The sequence below is a fragment of the Manis javanica genome, chromosome 15 (genome assembly GCF_040802235.1).
Source record: "Manis javanica isolate MJ-LG chromosome 15, MJ_LKY, whole genome shotgun sequence".
Classification (NCBI taxonomy): domain Eukaryota; kingdom Metazoa; phylum Chordata; class Mammalia; order Pholidota; family Manidae; genus Manis; species Manis javanica.
This window is the reverse complement of record NC_133170.1, coordinates 66899540-66915409: the sequence shown is the minus strand read 5'-3', so window position 1 is coordinate 66915409 and position 15870 is coordinate 66899540. Positions and strand designations below refer to the sequence as shown.

The 15870-nt window shown below is 38.5% G+C and overlaps 1 protein-coding gene across 7 annotated transcripts in view; it reads right to left on the bottom strand.

The window, feature by feature from the left end:
• Positions 1–15870, bottom strand: part of MPHOSPH9 (M-phase phosphoprotein 9) — a 64229-nt gene that overhangs the window by 13164 nt on the left and 35195 nt on the right. For 4 of the 7 annotated variants that reach the window (XM_073222564.1, XM_073222558.1, XM_073222561.1 and 1 more), the window contains 4 exons: positions 12623–12670; positions 11641–11705; positions 3978–4079; positions 179–343 (listed from right to left, as the gene is read on the bottom strand). In XM_073222564.1, the coding sequence (XP_073078665.1) occupies positions 179–343; positions 3978–4079; positions 11641–11705; positions 12623–12670 (380 nt within the window). The remainder of the gene's footprint in view (positions 1–178; positions 344–3977; positions 4080–11640; positions 11706–12622; positions 12671–15870) is intronic. The other 3 variants (XM_073222563.1, XM_073222562.1, XM_073222560.1) reach the window with 2 other exon arrangements.

Genomic DNA, 15870 nt, shown 5'->3' with positions numbered 1-15870 from the left:
TATTTCAGATACATGAATTCTATTTTATGGTTTTAAGTTCCAACTGACCTGTTATTTTTGGTTTCTGTTACTTTAGAATATTCCTGAGTTTCAGTCAAATTCAGGTGCTGTCATATCCTCATCGCTTGGAACACCCCACCTAGCCCACTACCATGCTTCCTACCCTCTATACCCCTACCATAGCTCAGGCCAAGAAGGTGAGGCAAGAGTGCCCCCCTTCCTGTTCCTTCCAGACCAGCACTGTCCAGCAGAATTTCCAGTGGAAACAGACATGTCCTCTTGTCTGCACAGCCCAGCAAAGCAGCCACCAGTCACATACTGCCATTGAACACTTGAAATCTGGCTAGTAAGACAGAAGAATCAGTTTTTAAATGTCATTTAATTTTAATAAAATTTAAATAGCCAGAGGTGGCTTTTGGCACCAGGATGCAGTGCAGTGCAGTTCTAGCCTATCACCCTCCATGTGCTGATGAAATCTCTGCTCGTGAGACTCACAACACCCCACGTCAAACCGGCCACTCACTGGACTTCATTACTCATCCCATTCCCCCCCCACACACTCCCGCCTGCATACGCGGCAACTTCAGTGTCCACACTGAAGGAGCTACGGACCTCTCTCCAAGGATCTGATTCTACTCCTCAGTCACCTCCTCAGGGGACACTCGTTGGGCTGAGTCCATCACCAGAGAACACACCCACCTTTGTACAAATACTGCAAAGATTCTTACAGCTCACATGCTCGAGCATCATCACAGCTCTCTGAGAGGCCTTGTGATTCTTGGCCTCACCACTCTCTATGTCAACCTCTACTAACGTCTCCGGCCCCTCTCCACCCACTCTGGAGTGCTCACCTCTGAGAATAATCACTCATCTCTCTGACTTCCCTCCTCACTCACCTTCCATGACATCTGAGTGGCAGCAAAAACCTAAGCCTCAGTGAATGACTACAGTGATCTCACTTCCAGTGTCTGTACTCCTATAGTTGAGCTTTGCTGGAAAAAAAAGGTAACCTAACAGTGCAGTCTGGGGTGTCATTACAGAATCACTATCACTATCTCAAGTGGACACCCAACACTGGCTTGCAATATACTTTCTGCACCATCGAATTCCCACTCTCCAACACAATGAACTTCCCCCCCAACTCTCCTCAGACCTCCCGCCCAGCGTTGACTCAGGTGAGAACGTGAAATAGAAACCAGAAGATGAGGGTTTCCTCCCACCTTCCCCTCTCTACTCCTCTCAAACCCAAACTGTAAGGGTTGCCTCTTTTATCTGTTTTGGTTTCACCTCCCATTAACTCCCTACCCTTTACCCTCAATTTTTAAATTAACATTTCAAATATTCTTAGAAAATTGCCAGGAATACTATAACAAGCACTCACCCATACTTAGTTTTAATAAATAGTAACATCATACCATACTTTTTAAAATTTTAAGACAAAATATTATATATACATGGTTGGTTGTATCTTTTGCTTATGTATACACCCTTTCAATGCTTTTTCTACTCAACATTATGTTTGAGATTTATCCAAGTTAGCATACAAAACTTTATCATTTTCCTCATTTACACACAGTAGAAATATATCACAAGTTATTTATTCTTTCTTCTTTTGGTGGATATTTAGTTTCTAGTATATCACACCTTTCAACAACACTACATCTAATGTGTAAGAATTGCTCTAAGGTAAATACCTAAAATAGAACTGTGGAATTTGGGGTGTGCAGATCTTCTGTCTTACTGGATGTCAACAATTATTCTAGGTGAGCTGTATCAATTTTCAATTCAACAGGAGTTTGAGAGTTCCTATTTCTTCACATCTTTGCTGAACTTTACAATGATTATTAGATTTTAAGTTGGCCTGTCTGGTAGTATGAGTAGTAGCCCATTATTGTTTTGATTTACATTTTTCTGACTACTAGTGAAATGAGCATCTTTTCATTTTTATTGGCCCATTTAGGTTTGTTTGACTGTGAACTGCTTGTTCATACTCTTTTATCACTTTTCTGTTGAGGAGGTTATCTTTTTCCTTTTGATTTGTTTAAGTTCTTTATATTCTGGATTTAATCCTTTACTGGTTCCTGTTCACTTTAAAAATACAAAATATTTAAAGTGTGCACAGAAACGTGGATTATACTCATGCACAACCATCCCACTTTATAAAAATCTCGGTTGTCTGTTACGTATCCTGCAGATTGAAATCCACTTTCAAGTGGGACCCAGTTATAGCTGAAGCCTGGTGCCTCTCCAATCACGATCTCTCCGGGCACCCATTTGCATCCTTTTATACTTTTACTACATCTGTATGAACCTGAAAGATATGTAGAAATATTTTACATGCTAGGGTTCTAGAAGCTTTCTCTCAAGTTCCTTTGCCAGCTCCTTCTCTATCCAACACCAAAACACTGGGGGTTTTCAGAGCTTTGTCCTGGACCCTATCCATCTTATAGCTTCAATCACTACAGAAAGACAACTCCAAAATGTATAACTGCAGCGTAAGACCTTACTTCTGAGCTCCAAATTCAAAGTTCTAATCACCTACTTGATTTCCACTTGGAATTCATATGACTCTCAAACTAAAATATTCAAAATGGACATTCTGATCTTACCCCAAGGTCTATCTCCCATCTCCTCCAGCTCCATGTGACACCCTTGGTTCCTCAAGACAGAAACCAAGGAGTTTCCTGACACCTCCCTTTCTTACCTTGCCATTCCATTCATAACCACGTTCTGTGGATTCTACCTCCAGAATCTCCATCAAATTATCTTTTGTCCATTTCCATGGCCACCACTCAGCCAAACACCCTTTCTCTCCTACCTTTGCAAGAGTCTACCAGTCAGTGTCTTTGCTTCTATTCTATTCCTCCCCCCATCAGCTCCTCACAGCAGGTACATTAAAAAAATAGAAACCAGATGACCTAATTTTACTAAATAAAACCCATCAAAAGTTTCCCAGTGGAAACCTAAACTCCTGACCATGGCTTAGAAAACAATGTATGATGGGTCTATGATTTCATCTAGAGCTACTTCACTGGCAATATTCAGGCCACACTAGCCTCCATGAGGTTCTTCAAACGTGCCAAGCTCTTTCCTACCTTGGGACAACGTAAGACTGATTTCTTTGCCTGGAATTCCCTCTCCTTGACACACCTCCTATGCCAACAGCTTTACACCCAGCTTATCTCCCTGCTTAAAAGTCACCTGCACAGAAGGGCCTTCCCTGACCATGCCTTATTCCACCCTTTTGTTCTCTCTCAAATGTTTAATTTCAGTTAGATTATTCAGTTTAAGTAATTCACATTCTACTAAGATAGACACCTAGAAAAGGTTTCTCATATGACAATTACAACTTTGGTTAAAATTTACCAGTTTAGCCATCTTTTCTTGATAAATGTCAGTATTAAAAAGTTATGGTCTACTCATTTAATACTTACACAAAATCATAATAAAAACCAGTTCCAGTATGAAAAAAACTTACTCTGTAAATGTATCACCAAGATAATGCTCTGGAATTATAGCAAGCTAATTCTGAAAAACTAAAACCTAAAAAGAAAAAAACCATACTGATGAAGACCTATCTATACAGATCTTTCCACATATATGGGAAAAAATTTCTGGAATTTTAGGACTAAAAGACCTTTGGAGATATTCTGGCCCAACGTCCTTGTTTTTATAGATAATAAAACTGAGCTCCAAAATAACTAGGCAATTTGCCTAAGGTCATACAGCTGGGCAGAGCCAAAAAAAAAAAAAATATCCCAATCTCATCACCTCCAATCTGATTTTATTTCCTTCTTTTGGCAAACGTGTCTCTGTGTAGGAGCTTTTACAATATCTAATGAGATGTTTTTACACATTTAAGTTCTATAATGATGCTTAACCCCAACTTTCTTATGATTTAGACAGATGAACTTCTCAGTTCAAGAAAAAGGGAGCACCTATTTCTAGTTTTATAGAGATTAAACAAAATAACTTACTTGGCACGGGAGGGTCTCATAGAAGTTTTAGAATTATGATGAAGACTTAACATATTTTCATGCTCTACTTGCTTGACCTGAGCTTCAAGTTTTGAAATTGTTCTAATTCAAAAGCAATAAGATAAAATATATGTCAACAGATTTCAATGTAAATTTAAAATATATCTCAACTACAAATTATTTAACAGATCCTTCCAGAGAAAGCTGAGAGAAGAGCTGCTAGATCACACACCATTTTCACAGTAAAATGCCACCAATTCAACTTTAAAAAGTTGAACAAATCAGGGAAAATAAATGGAAAGGCAAATACATTAAAGGAGCATTGCATACACTACAACTGAAGGAGAAGGAAACAACAAATGTACACAATAGCAGAAAATTATAAATTTGACTATAGACCAAAACACACCAGGTATAAATGAAATTAAATACATTCAAGTATTCAAATATATTACCATTATAACATATATATATTCATGCATATAGAATATATATAAGTAATACTTTTACAAAAGAGGAAGTAGGTTTAACATCCAGTAACAAAGCCATTAAAAAGAACACCCTAATTCTTAGAAAATGCAAAGGCTAGCCTATCCTGATCAACTCTCAACCTACCATCAGCTCATCCAACTTGTGCCATGTTCAGAATAAAAGCCTATTTTCAAGTCAACCAACATAAAATAAATACTCTAGCCAATTAGTTGTTTTGAGGATATCTTGGCATTCTTTGTTTGAAACTTTGTATGTGTCTTCATCTCATTTTTGAAACACAAATGTTTACCTACCCTGTTGCAAGGAAGCCTTGAGAAAGAACAGCTCTGACAGGGCTGATGCTTTATACCAATCTGATAAAGAAGCTGTCACTGTAATTGAATGTATCACAGAAAAGATATGAGCAGACAGGAAAGCTAGACAGCGTTCCTGTGCTCCCCATGGGAAGTCCTTAAGAATGCAGTAAAATCTTCAAATAAGGGACATTACTTATCTACAAATACAAATATAAAAATATGCTCCAAAGTCAATTAGAAATGTTTAATTATTTGCCACAGGGCCCATTTATGACTCTGGTCCTACCTTATTAAGCAAATTAGATGACAAAGTCCCCAAACCAGGTCATTAAGAATAGATGACCATAAAGTTGCTGTGAATGTTGTTTTCATTTGGGAGCACAAAAATAATTCAGTGAACTAGACCGCTTCTTAAAAATTCTTTTCAATGATTTAAAAATCTTTTAGATTTTTACCTATGCTAACAAAATACACAATGTTTGGGGAAATGCACACCTCTCAGGAACAACCATCAATGTATTCTAGTTATTTAAAAATCTTCTTGGGAGAGGGAGGAGCCAAGAGAGTGCAGTGAGTAGAGCAGCAGAAATCTCCTTCCAAAACCATATATATTTTTGAAAATACAACAAATACAACTATCCGTAAAAGAGAAACCAGAAGATACAGACAGGACAACAGCCAGGCTACATCTACACCTGCGAGAACCCATCACCTCACGAAGGGGGTAAGATACAAGCCGCGGCCCAGCGGGACCTGACGGCCCCTCACCCAAGCTCCCCAGCAGGAGGAGAGGAGTCGGAGCACGGAGGGAGAGGGAGCCCAGGACTGCTTAATACCCAGCCCTAGCCATCCGCACCAGAAGTGCAGACACATAGTGCATGGTGTGCAGGACACTAGGGAAATGGAACAGTAAAACCTGCAAGCGGGTCCCCACAGCCGGTGCCCCTGGGACAAAGAAAAGTGAGTGCTTTTGGAAAGTCTTACGGGGACAGGGAACCCACAGCTGGACGGAAGCATCCTGGGACATACAGCCCAGGACCTGGGAATCCTGGGGAACTCTGGGTGCCCTAACCCCCTGGGCAGCAGCACAGCTCTGAGGCCCCTCATGGCCATAAAAAGCCTCCCACCCATTCCCCCTCCAACACGGATCCGCCATAGCGGAGCAGCAGCCTGAGAGCAGCCACACCCACAGCGACCGCGGAGCTTACTCCACAGTGGCCCGGGCAAGAATCAGAGACCTCGTCTGCACGCAGCTGCCTAGCATAAGCCGCTAGGAGTCGCTGTTCTCCCAGGAGAAGGCCACAAACTAGCAAGAAGGGATGGTCTCCCAGCCGACACACGCGCCAGCTCCCCACAACTACCTCTATTGCCATGAAAAGGCAGAAGAATTTGATCCAGACCAAAATCACAGAGACAACCTCTGAGAAGGGGCTTGGAGAGATAGACCTAACCAATCTCCCTGAAAAAGAATTCAAAATTAAGGTCATAACCATGCTGATGGAGCTGCAGAGAAAAATGCAAGAGCTAATGGACAAAGTAGGGAGGGAGACTACAGAAATAAAACAATCTCTGGAAGGATTTAAAAGCAGAATGGATGAGATGCAAGAGGCCACTGATGGAATAGAAACCAGAGAACAGGAACTCATTGAAACTGACGCAGAGAGAGATAAAAGGATCTCCAGGAATGAAGCAATATTAAGAGAACTGTGTGACCAATCCAAAAGGAACAATATCCACATTATAGGGGTACCAGAAGAAGAGAGAGAAAAAGGGATAGGAAGTGTATTTGAAGAAATAATTGCGGAAAACTTCCCCAAACTGGGTGAGGAAATAGTCACTCAGACCACATAAGTACACAGAACTCCCAACAGAAGGGACCCAAGGAGGACAACACCAAGACACATAATAATTAAAATGGCAAAGATCAAGGACAAGGACAGAGTTTTAAAGGCAGCTAGAGAGAGGAAAAAGGACACCTACAAAGGAAAACCCATCAGGCTATCATCAGACTTCTCAACAGAAACCTTACAGGCCAGAAGACAATGGCATGATATATTTAATGCAATGAAATAGAAGGGCCTTGAACCAAGGATACTATATCCAGCACGATTATCATTTAAACATGAAGGAGAGATTAAACAATTCCCAGACAAGCAAAAGTTGAGGGAATTTGCCTCCCACAAACCACCTCTTCAGGGTATTTTAAAGGGACTGCTCTAGATGGGAGCACTCCTAAGGCTAAATAGATGTCACCAGAGAAAATAAAATCACAGCAAAGAAAGCAAACCAACCAAATACTAACTAAAGGCAAAAAATAAAATCAACTACCCACAAAAGCAGTCAAAGGAAACACAAAAGAGCACAGAATAAAACACCCAACATAAAGAATGGAGGAGGAGGAATAAGAAGGGAGAGAAATAAAGAATCATCAGACAGTATTTATAATAGCTCAATAAGGAAGTTAAGTTAGACAGTAAGATACTAAAGAAGCTAACCTTGAACCTATGGTAACCATAAATCTAAAGCCTGCAATGGCAGTAAGTACAAATCTTTCAATAATCACCCTAAATGCAAATGGACTGAATGCCCCAATCAAAAGACACAGAGTAATAGAATGGATAAAAAAGCAAACCCATCTATATGCTGCTTACAAGAGACTCACCTCAAATTCAAAGACATGCACAGACTAAAAGTCAAGGGATGGAAAAAGATATTTCATGCAAACAATAGGGAGAGAAAAGCAGGTGTTGCAGTACTAGTATCAGACAAAATAGACTTCAAAACAAAGAAAGTAACAAGAGATAAAGAAGGACATTACCATAATGATAAAGGGGTCAGACCAACAAGAGGATATAACCATTATAAATATATATGCACCCAACACAGGAGCACCAGCATATGTGAAACAAATACTAACAGAATTAAAGGAGTAAATAGAATGCAATGCACTCATTTTAGGAGACTTCAACACACCACTCACTCCAAAAGATAGATCCACCAGACAGAAAATAAGTAAGGACACAGAGGCACTGAACAACACACTAGAACAGATGGACCTAATAGACATCTATAGAACTCTACATCCAAAAGCAACAGGATACACATTCTTCTCAAGTGCACATGGAACATTCTCCAGATGAGACCACATACTAGGCCACAAAAAGAGCCTCAGTAAATTCAAAAAGAATGAAATTCTACCAACCAACTTTTCAGACCACAAAGGTATAAAAATAGAAATTGTACAAAGAAAGCAAAAAGGCTCACAAACACATGGAGGCTTAACAACATGCTCCTAAATAATCAATGGATCAACGATCATATTAAAATGGGTATCAAGCAATATATGGAAACAAATGACAACAACAACACAAAGCCCCAACTTCTGTGGGATGCAGCAAAAGCAGTCTTAAGAGGAAAGTATATAGCAATCCAGGCATATTTAAAGAAGGAAGAACAATCCCAAATAATAGTCTAACATCACAATTATCGAAATTAGAAAAAGAAGAACGAATGAGGCCTAAAGTCAGTAGAACGAGGGACATAATAAAGCCGAGAAGAAATAAATAAAATTGAGAAGAATAAAACAATAGAAAAAAATCAACGAAACCAAGAGCTGGTTCTTTGAGAAGAAAAACAAAATAGATAAGCCTCTAGCCAGACTTATAAAGAGAAAAAGAGAATCAACACACATCAGCAGAATCAGAAACGAGAAAGGAAAAATCACGATGGACCCCACAGAAATACAAAGAATTATTAGAGAATACTATGAAAACCTATATGCTAACAAGCTGGAAAACCTAGAAGAAATGGACAACTTCCTAGAAAAGTACAACCTTCCACGACTGACCAAGGAAGAAACAGAAAATCTAAACGAACCAATTACCAGCAAAGAAACTGAATCGGTAATCAAAAAAACTACCCAAGAACAAAACACCCGGGCCAGATGGATTTACCTCGGAATTTTATCAGACACACAGAGAAGATATAGTACCCATTCTCCATAAAGTTTTCCAAAAAATAGAAGAGGAGGGAATACTCCCAAATTCATTCTATGAAGCCAATGTCTCCCTAATACCAAAACCAGGCAAAGACCCAGCCAAAAAAGAAAATTACAGACCAATATCCCTGATGAACGTAGAGGCAAAAATACTCAACAAAATATTAGCAAACCGAATTCAAAAATACATCAAAAGGATCATACACCATGATCAAGTGGGATTCATCTCAGGGATGCAAGGATGCTACAACATTCGAAAATCCATCAACATCATCCACCACATAAATAAAAAGAAGGACAAAAACCACATGATCATCTCCATAGATGCTGAAAAAGCATTTGACAAAATTCAACATCCATTCATGATAAAAACTCTCAACAAAATGGGCATAGAGGGCAAGTACCTCAACATAATAAAGGCCATATATGATAAACGCACAGCCAACATCATGCTGAACAGCAAGAAGCTGAAAGCTTTTCCTCTGAGATCAGGTACAAGACAGGGACGCCCACTCTCCCCACTGTTATTCAACATAGTACTGGAGGTCCTAGCCATGGCAATTAGACAAAACAAAGAAATACAAGGAATCCAGATTGGTAAAGAAGAAGTCAAACTGTCACTATTTACAGATGACATGATATTGTACATAAAAAACCCTAAAAACTCCATTCCAAAACTACTAGAACTAGTATTGGAATTCAGCAAAGTTGCAGGATACAAAATTAACACACAGAAATCTGTGGCTTTCCCATACACTAACAATGAACCAATAGAAAGAGAAATCAGGAAAACAATTCCATTCACAATTGCATCAAAAGGAATAAAATACCTAGGTATAAACTTAACCAAGGAAGTGAAAGACCTATACCCTGAAAACTACAAGACACTCTTAAGAGAAATTAAAGAGGACACTAACAAATGGAAACTCATCCCACGCTCTTGGCTAGGAAGAATTAATATTGTCAAAATGGCCATCCTGCCTAAAGCAATATACAAATTCAATGCAATCCCTATCAAATTACCAAGAGCATTCTTCAATGAACTGGAACAAATAGTTCAAAAATTCATATGGAAACACCAAAGACCCTGAATAGCCAAAGCAATCCTGAGAAGAATAATGTGGGGGGGGATCTCGCTCCTCAACTTCAAGCTCTACTACAAAGCCACAGTAATCAAGACAATTTGGTACTGGCACAAGAAGAGAGCCATAGACCAGTGGAACAGAACAGAGACTCCAAACATTAACCCAAACATATATGGTCAATTAATATACGATAAAGGAGCCATGGACATACAATGGGGAAATGACAGCCTCTTCAACAGATGGTGCTGGCAAAACTGGACAGCTACATGTAAGAGAATGAAACTAGATCACTGTCTAACCCCATACACAAAAGCAAACTCGAAATGGATCCAAGACTTGAATGTAAGTCATGAGACCATAAAACTCTTAGAAAAACACATAGGCAAAAATCTCTTGGACTTAAACATGAGCAACTTCTTCATGAACATATATCCCCCTGCAAGGGAAACAAAAGCAAAAATGAACAAGTGGGACTATATCAAGCTGAAAAGCTTCTGTACAGCGAAAGACACCATCAATAGAATAAAAAGGTACCCTACAGTACGGGAGAATATATTCATAAATGACAGATATGAAAAAGGGTTGACATCCAAAATATATAAAGAGCTCACACACCTCAACAAACAAAAAGCAAATAATCCAATTTAAAAATGGGCAGAGGAGCTGAACAAGACAGTTCTCCAAAGAAGAAATTCAGATGGCCAACAGACACATGAAGAGATGCTCCACATCGCTCGTCATCAGAGAAATGCAAATTAAAACCACAATGAGATATCACCTCACAACAGTAAGGATTGCCACCATCCAAAAGACAAACAACAACAAATGTTGGCAAGGTTGTGGAGAAAGGGGAACCCTCCTACACTGCTGGTGGGAATGTAAATTAGTTCAACCATTGTGGAAAGCAGTATGGAGGTTCCTCAAAAAGCTCAAAATAGAAATACCATTTGACTTAGGAATTCCACTCCTAGGAATTTACCCTAAGAAAACAGGATCACAGATTTAAAAAGACAGATGCACCCCTATGTTTATCACAGCACTATTTACAATAGCCGAGAAATGGAAGCAAGCTAAGTGTCCATCAGTAGATGAATGGATAAAGAAGATGTGGTACATATACACAATGGAATATTATTCAGCCATAAGAAGAAAATAAATCCTACCATTTGCAACAACATGGATGGAGCTAGAGGGTATTATGCTCAGTGAAATAAGCCAGATGGAGAAAGACAAGTACTAAATGATTTCACTTATATGTGGAGTATAAGAACAAAGAAAAACTGAAGGAACAAAACAGCAGCAGAATCACAGAACCCAAGGAGGGACAAATAGTTACCAAAGGGAAAGCGACTGGGGTGGATGTGTGGGAAGGGAGGGATAAGGGCAGGGAAAAAGAAAGGGGACATTACGATTAGCATGTATAATGTCAGGGGGTGGCATGGGGAGGGCTGTACAACAGAGAAGACAAGTAGTGATTCTATAGCATCTTACTATGCTGATGGACAGGGACTGTAATGGGGTGTGTGTGGGGGACTTGGTGAAGGGGGGCGCTTAGTAAACATAATGTTCTTCATGTAATTGTAGATTAATGATAACAACAACAACAAAAAATCTTCTTGGGTAAAGTCAAGTGTATTTCTGAGACAGGGGAAGATTAGGATAAAGCCTAATCTCAAAGTGGTTAAAAATCCTCAAGAAAAACTTTCTTTTCATCACTTTCAATAAAGACACATATTTAAGTGCTGAAAGAACAATTAGAGGCATTTGCTTATTAGTAAGACAACATATTTTACCTTTTCAAATCAGAAATCTGAGTATGTGCATCAAGCAATTTGTTCTCAGTTGTATTTAATGTAACCTATGAAAATAAAGGACACATTCAGATAACTGAAGATAAATATTCAAATGTATCATTTTTATTTTAAAATGCACAATCTAATTTTATTTTAAATGCAAAACCAACCTAAGGCTATACCCAAGAACTACAAAGAAAATTATGCAGATACTCAACAAGTATGCTATCAACCCATGAGCCAATATACGTAATTCAAGGAAAAAAAATGAGAGGATAAAGCAATGTTTTAAACAAATAGCTGTAAACCCCTATGCAACAGGTATAGCTTATTGTACTTCGCTGCATCACACACAACAGAGTGTTAAAATGGACATATTTTAACAACTTGAGTAAAACCTCAGTAAATGGCAAAACAAACACCTGCAAGGGGGAAATTTCAGACACAGTAACCGTCCCAGAGCCCCCAGGACTCTTGACTGCCCAGATACACAAGACTTGTCAGTTTGAATAATCACAATCATGCATTTTATGCAAGAGAAATACTTGAACTCCACTTACAGCATTATTGTGGTTTTCACTGAATTCACGTGTCTATTTCCCAGAGTCTTAAGAATCACCATCAGTAAACTCAACCCCACAAGAAAACTAATGCTTTGAAAAACAAAACTTTATATTTAAATAGAATTAGAAAATTATTTACATCTATATGGTATCTTATGCTCTTCTGAAAGTTTCACCTCATCTCAGATGCAACAGTGGTTCAATAAATACTTGTTAAATTAGTGAATCCAAACAAACTATGAGTTTCAATGGGCAAATATTTTTAAATAAGGTTATTGACACAAAGAAAATAAATGAGTGGTCTGGTTTGAGCAGCTAGATGGAGAGGTAGGAGGAGGAGAAAGGGTAAGCCCTCTTGATTTCCGATCCAATGCTTCTGCCCCTACATGAAATTCAGAACATGAACGATCAACCATTACCTTCACTCTTTCGTGTTCTTTTCCAAGGGACTCATACTCTCCTAAAAGCTACAAGGAAAAACAAAGAATTGCATCACAAAATTAAACACTAAACTGAAGGAGAGTCTATAAAATAAGTGCCCATACCCTTCAAAATTGTTTATGTCATGAAAGAGAAAGGTTAACACACTGTTTCAGATTAAAAGTGACTCAAGAAATAAGAGATGAATATAAAGCCTGATCCTGGGTTGGATCCTGGACTGGGAAAAAAGTGCCAAAAAGAACAATTTTGCTATGGACTGCATATTAGACTCCTTTATTTTTATTTTATTTTTTTTTACTTTTTTTATTTTCAAGTTGAAATTTAACTTTTGAGGATTTGTATTTTTTTTTTTTGAGAGGGCATCTCTCATATTTATTGATCAAATGGTTGTTAACAACAATAAAATTCAGTATAGGGGGGGTCAACGCTCAATGTACAATCATTAATCCATCTCAAGCCTAATTCTCGTCAGTCTCCAATCTTCTGAAGCATAACGAACAAGTTCTTACATGGTGAACGAATTCTTACATAGTGAATAAATTCTTACATGGTGAACAGTACAAGGGCATTCATTACAGAAACTTTCAGTTCTGATCATGCATTATGACCTATAAACAATCAGGTCAAATATGAATATTCGTTTGATTTTTGTACTTGATTTATATGTTGATCCCACATTTCTCCCTTTATTATTATTATTATTTTTATTTATAATAAAATGCTGAAGTGGTAGGTAGATGCAAGATAAAGGTAGAAAACATAGTTTAGTGCTGTAAGAGGGCAAATGTAGATGATCAGATGATCAGGTGTGTGCCTATGGACTAAGTATTAATCCAGGCTAGACAAGGGCAGCAAGACATCCACGGATGCAGACTCCTCTATTTTGATTACTGTTCTGTGGCTATGATGAGAAGGCCCTTGTTCTTAGGAAATACAAACTGAAAGTGTAAGAGTACAGGGGCATTATGTCTACAACTTTATTTTCATATGGTTCAGGGGAAAAGATTATGTATGTGAAATATATATCTATATGGGGGATGATAAACATGGCAAAAGGCTAACAACTGTGAGCCTAGGTAAAAGGAGTATGACAGTTCTTCCAAATTTTCTGTAAGTTTGAATTTGTTTTGAAATAAAAAGTAAAAAAAATTAGTCAATACCCTTTAACTATTTTAAGAGTAAAATTTATTTGCATTTTCTGAATTGTGGTATATTGCTTTTTGTTAAATTAATTCCACATAGAAAAGGTATAATCCCAAAAGCCTAATATAACTAGGTAGTTTAAAAATACATATGTGAGACTTCTGATTAAGGACAGATTCATGAGAATTGTATTTTCATCCTGAGATCCCACTAAATTAACAATGAAGCAATTAAAGAGAAAACGAAAGAAGTAACAGCACTGGTGAGATTTTTTTTTTTTGGCCTTTTCAGTGGGTTAGTTTATTACTTCAAACATAATCAATGGGGAAATGACAGTCTCTTCAACAGATGGTGTTGGCAAAACTGGACAGCTACGTGTAGGAGAATGAAACTGGACCATTGTCTAACCCCATATACAAAGGTAAACTCAAAATGGATCAAAGACCTGAATGTAAGTCATGAAACCATTAAACTCTAGGAAAAAAACATAGGCAAAAACTTCTTAGACATAAACATGAGTGACCTCTTCTTGAACATATCTCCCCGGGCAAGGAAAACAACAGCAAAAATGAGCAAGTGGGACTACATTAAGCTGAAAAGCTTCTGTACAGCGAAAGACACCATCAATAGAACAAAAAGGAATCCTACAGTATGGGAGACTATATTTGAAAATGACAGATCCGATAAAGGCTTGACGTCCAGAATATATAAAGAGCTCACATGCCTCAACAAACAAAAAACAAATAACCCAATTAAAAAATGGGCAGAGGAACTGAACAGATAGTTCTCCAAAAAAGAAATACAGATGGCCAAGAGACACATGAAAAGATGCTCCACATCGCTAATTATCAGAGAAATGCAAATTAAAACTACAATGAGGTATCACCTTACACCAGTAAGGATAGCTGCCATCCAAAAGACAAACAACAACAAATGTTGGCGAGGCTGTGGAGAAAGGGGAACCCTCCTACACTGCTGGTGGGAATGTAAATGAGTTCAACCATTGTGGAAAGCAGTATGGAGGTTCATCAAAATGCTCAAAACAGACCTACCATTTGACCCAGGAATTCCACTCCTAGCAATTTACCCTAAGAACGCAGCAATCAAGTTTGAGAAAGACAGATGCACCCCTATGTTTATCGCAGCACTATTTACAATAGCCAAGAATTGGAAGCAACCTAAATGTCCATCGGTAGATGAATGGATAAAGAAGATGTGGTACATATACACAATGGAATACTACTCAGCCATAAGAAGTGGAAAAATCCAACCATTTGCAGCAAAATGGATGGAGCTGGAGAGTATTATGCTGAGTGAAATAAGCCAAGCAGAGAAAGAGAAATACCAAATGATTTCACTCATCTGAGGAATATAAGAACAAAGGAAAAACTGAAGGAACAAAACAGCAGCGGAATCACAGAACCCAAAAATGGACTAACAGGTACCAAAGGGAAAGGAACTGGGGAGGATGGGTGGGCAGGGAGGGATAGGGGGGGGGGGGAAGAAGAAGGGGGGTATTAAGATTAGCATGCATGGGGGGGAGGGAGAAAGGGGAGGGTGGGCTGCACAACACAGAGAGGACAAGTAGTGACTCTACAACATTTTGCTAAGCTGATGGACAGTAACCGTAATGTGGTTGTTAGGGGGGACCTGATATAGGGGAGAGCATAGTAAACATAGTATTCTTCATGTAAGTGTAGATTAAAGATTAAAAAAAAAGAAAGAAAGAAAAGGGGGATTACTCCTTGATAGGATAAAACTAATGGTAAATCAAAGATTAAAGCATGCTTTAAATATCCTTAATGTTGATCACTTAAAGGGTGTCAGATGATCAGCTATGGAGGTACTTTTTTCTGATAATATTCCTTTCTCTTAATTAAAAAAAAAAGCAGTTATTGTGTGCTGACCTCCAATGAGTTCTGCACAGTGGTATAGAGAGCATGTCAAAGTGTGGGCAAAGGGTCTGTTTGTTTCTATGCAGAAGATCAAGGCCTAGCTTGGATACCCAGAAAATGAACTAAGATACGATATGAGGAGGAGCTTCCGGCATCAGCACTCTCTGGGGGACTTGTGCCGGGGGATG